Raw genomic sequence first — 3,534 nt, forward strand, 5'->3', positions numbered from 1 at the left:
GTTTACATGCCGTGTACAAGGGCGGCTCAAGGAGCGGCAGCTCAGAGGGTTTTGAAAGGAGATGGGAATAGTTAATCGAGACTTTATTAGAGATGACCAGCGTTGCAGTGGGGAAGGACAAGGTGGGCTTAGGCAGATGCCACGAAAAAACTCAAGGTGACCTTGACAGGATCTGACTGTCGGCTGAGTGAAGGCACCTGAAATTGACAAGTGTACAGTTTCTCCGCCGCGCCGAACATGCTGTCAAAGCTGACTTGAAACACTTTCTTGAGGGGCTCAGCGGACACTCTGGATTTTCCCCGTGATTGGCGAGTGGCAGCAGGGTCAATCAGGGAGTAAATAAATGATTGAAAGAATTGGCTGCGGCACGAAGGCCGAGGGTGCTCGATCGATTCGGGCTATTGATCTGTAGGTAGTCTGCATCAATGAGTATCACAGGCTGTTTAAAAGGAGAACTGAAATGAAGACCTGATTGGAATTATTTGTCCTTTAACTTCGATTTGTTTACAAATGAGGCTTCACCTCACATTAGCGGCCTCTGCCTCAGGCGCGGGAAGACGTGGATATGCGCTCCTGAACGCATCCATGGAACACCGTCTCGGCTTTGTTCTGCGATACCAGATCGCAGGTAACAAAAGGGTTGACCATTCTGACGGCCAACATTTCCTTTTCACTTCCATACGCATGCTGTGCTCGAGGTTTCATTTTGAGGGTGTCCCGTTAATACTTCCACCACACTGCAGCAACTCACCTCGGCCGCCATCAAGCAGAGAAGATCTGAAAGGGTTTGGGGCGCGGTTCATAACAAATATGTACACTACGTTGAATCACACCGAGACGTTGAGGATTAAAAACCCAGGACACATAGGGGAAAGACTCCCCACCATTTTGGACAAGGACACTGGCTTTGGTTCTGCTGGGTTCCAGCGACAATGGCGGCTGGCATAAAGCATTATTAATGACCAAGGAAACTGGCCTTCAGGCTAGGTGTTAATTATATCACTAGAGAACTGGAGGAGAGAGGGAACACGCAGGAGGATGGGGCTATTCTTTGCGCACGTGTGTGTGTGTGTGTGTGTGTGTGTGTGTGTGTGTGTGTGTGTTTGCATGTGTGCATTTCATTGTTAAGCCATTACTGTCCTAATTTCAAAATGAAGACTGGTTGAAAAGCTGTGATAGATTGTGTAAGACTGCCATGCAGGGTGGATCCCAGTGTGTGAGCCTCATAGACATTCTGGGGCCATTTTTACCTGCTAAATCATGTAATCGTATGTTCCCTATTTTGTTCATATGACATAACCCTCCTGCTTTCATTTACTAGAGAAAGAGTAGGATAGATGGAGAATAAGCCATCATGCCATAATTAAATAACACCATCGTATCATAATTTTCCTTCATTTTTGCGTTAATGAAAAATAAAACTGATGAGTCAGCATTTAATGTAAATGTGAAAGAGTTAACAAGGGGGATAATTTGGTTAGCCACGGGCCAGTGTTTTCATTGCTAAGGCTGGTCCTCATCACCGCAGTGCTCTCTGTGTGTTGGCACTGTTTCATAGCCGAGTGTTATCTGCATGTCATATGCGGGTGGTGTGTTTCTGATGCCTAGCGCCTGTATATGACAGTTCCATTGGCTATGAGCAACCTTCCACTCATGCCCGTCTCAAAGCATTTGTGTGTGTTTTGTGTTTTGTGTATGTCGGTGTGTGTGTGTGTGTGTGTGTGTGTGTGTGTGTGTGTGTGTGTGTGAGTGCAAAATGTGTGCGCTTGTGTATATGCATAAAGTGTGTGTGTGTGTGTGTGTGTGTGTGTGTGTGTGTGTGTGAGAGAGTGCAAAATGTGTGTGCTTGTGTATATAAAGAGTGTGTGTGTGTGTGTGTGTGTGTGAAAAATGTGTGAAAAATGTGTGTGCTTGTGTATATGCGTAAAGAGTGTGTGTGTGTGTGTGTGCGTGTGTGTGTGTGTGTGTGGGGGGGGGGGGGGGTCTTTAAAAGGGCAAAGGCTGTTCACTTTGCATCCCCTTCAACACAACCCCAAGTCAGCCCTCCTTACTGTCATTGTGTGGCCCTAAATGCAGGACTAAAGAGTAGAACCGTAACACAACCAGACTGAACATAACAACAGGCTATTTGGTTTATTAGACCTGCTCCTTCTAAAGTCAACGAATCTTTCTGTCCTATTAAAGAGAAAGAAAGAGTCAGCAGTGAGTCGTATGAGGTTTGTTGCCATGCATCACTGTATGTCAGCTATAATAGAGGTCTGACAATTAAGACTTTGATATGGGATTTTTTTTTGGAAGCATCATGAGCCAACTACCCGAGTTCAAAATTGGTGTCTCTAATTACAGTTGGAAAGGTCAAAAACGTTGCAGAAATATTTATTCTGCGTCAACATTTTATTTATTTATTCTGTAACAATTTCAAAAATCATGGCGGCATGACATGACCAAACTGCATTGCCAAAGAAAAAGGGGGGTGCTCAAAGTGAAGTGCAATTTAACTCTAGGTTAGCGCCGGTTAGCTTTGCTAGCAAGGTGAGTATTAGCTATAATACCTTCAACAAGCATGTCACATTTAGCCCGAAAGTTGACTCATATATTTATCAAAATAAAAGATCTTACTTATCAAAATAATCATCTGATATGAACATAAAACACTTAAATACTCATCCAAAAGAAGATACACGGAGGGATGGCGGTGGATTGTCGAGGCTTTGTGACTGCACTATGCCGACCGATAAACTGAAAAACATAACTTCCTGTCTAACCTCTTCTTCTGTGCTTTCGACAGGAAGTACAAAATCTACAGCCCGTAAAATGAACCACTAGAGTGAGTAAAACTTGCTTGCAGTCGCAGCACAATCGTAGTGGCCATTCCCTTTCAAATTGATAGCCACTGCCCCAGGAATAGAAGAGTTGTTTGAACGCACCTTTGTTGTAGATCCAGGCACCATGTGGAGGTTCAATGTTTGAGAATAATAAACTCAAATATCCTACCAAACGTTGTAGGCCAGCGCAATAAACAATGTCAAGCGTTTGAGCCCCAACATCCGGCAGCTTTTTAAAAGGCTGTGCCAATTTTCCTCAATCTCCGACAGCTGCGTCCCCTGCTGGCTGCCGGTGCTGGCTGTCGGTGACATGATTCACCAATTTAGCTCCATAGATTTTATGACTTGTGCCTTCATTGCCTATCCTTCAATCCACGACCCCTCTCAATCCATCCTCGATGCTCTTCTGTACAAAAGCAATGATTAATGGTTGTCATTGATGTTGCATTGAGGCCCCAGAATCCTACCACCACCACCACCACCAACCGCTTCCCTCGCCATGACTAACTCCAGCACTTTTCTCCACACACCAGTGTTCCGGGAGCCTTACACGGTGCGTGTGGCTGACCAGCGCTCCATGCGAGGTAACGTCGCTGTCTTCAAGTGCCTCATCCCCTCGGCTGTCCAGGAGTACGTCAGCGTCGTGTCCTGGGAGAAAGACACCGTTTCCATCGTTCCAGGTAGGAAATCCAACGTCGACCCTGCACAA

At 45.5% G+C, this 3,534-nt stretch overlaps 1 protein-coding gene across 5 annotated transcripts in view; it reads left to right on the top strand.

The window, feature by feature from the left end:
• Positions 1-3,387: 3,387 nt before the first annotated feature.
• The window catches only part of dscaml1 (Down syndrome cell adhesion molecule like 1), a gene marked incomplete at its 3' end in the record, with an annotated part of 86,978 nt that continues 86,831 nt past the window's right edge, over positions 3,388-3,534 (top strand). For all 5 annotated transcript variants that reach the window (XM_080007062.1, XM_080007061.1, XM_080007064.1 and 2 more), the window contains exon 1: positions 3,388-3,505. In XM_080007062.1, coding sequence (XP_079863188.1) covers positions 3,403-3,505 — 103 coding nt within the window. In that variant the 5' untranslated portion in view covers positions 3,388-3,402. The remainder of the gene's footprint in view (positions 3,506-3,534) is intronic.

This window comes from Zeus faber (assembly GCF_960531495.2).
Source record: "Zeus faber genome assembly, chromosome: 9".
NCBI lineage: Eukaryota > Metazoa > Chordata > Actinopteri > Zeiformes > Zeidae > Zeus > Zeus faber.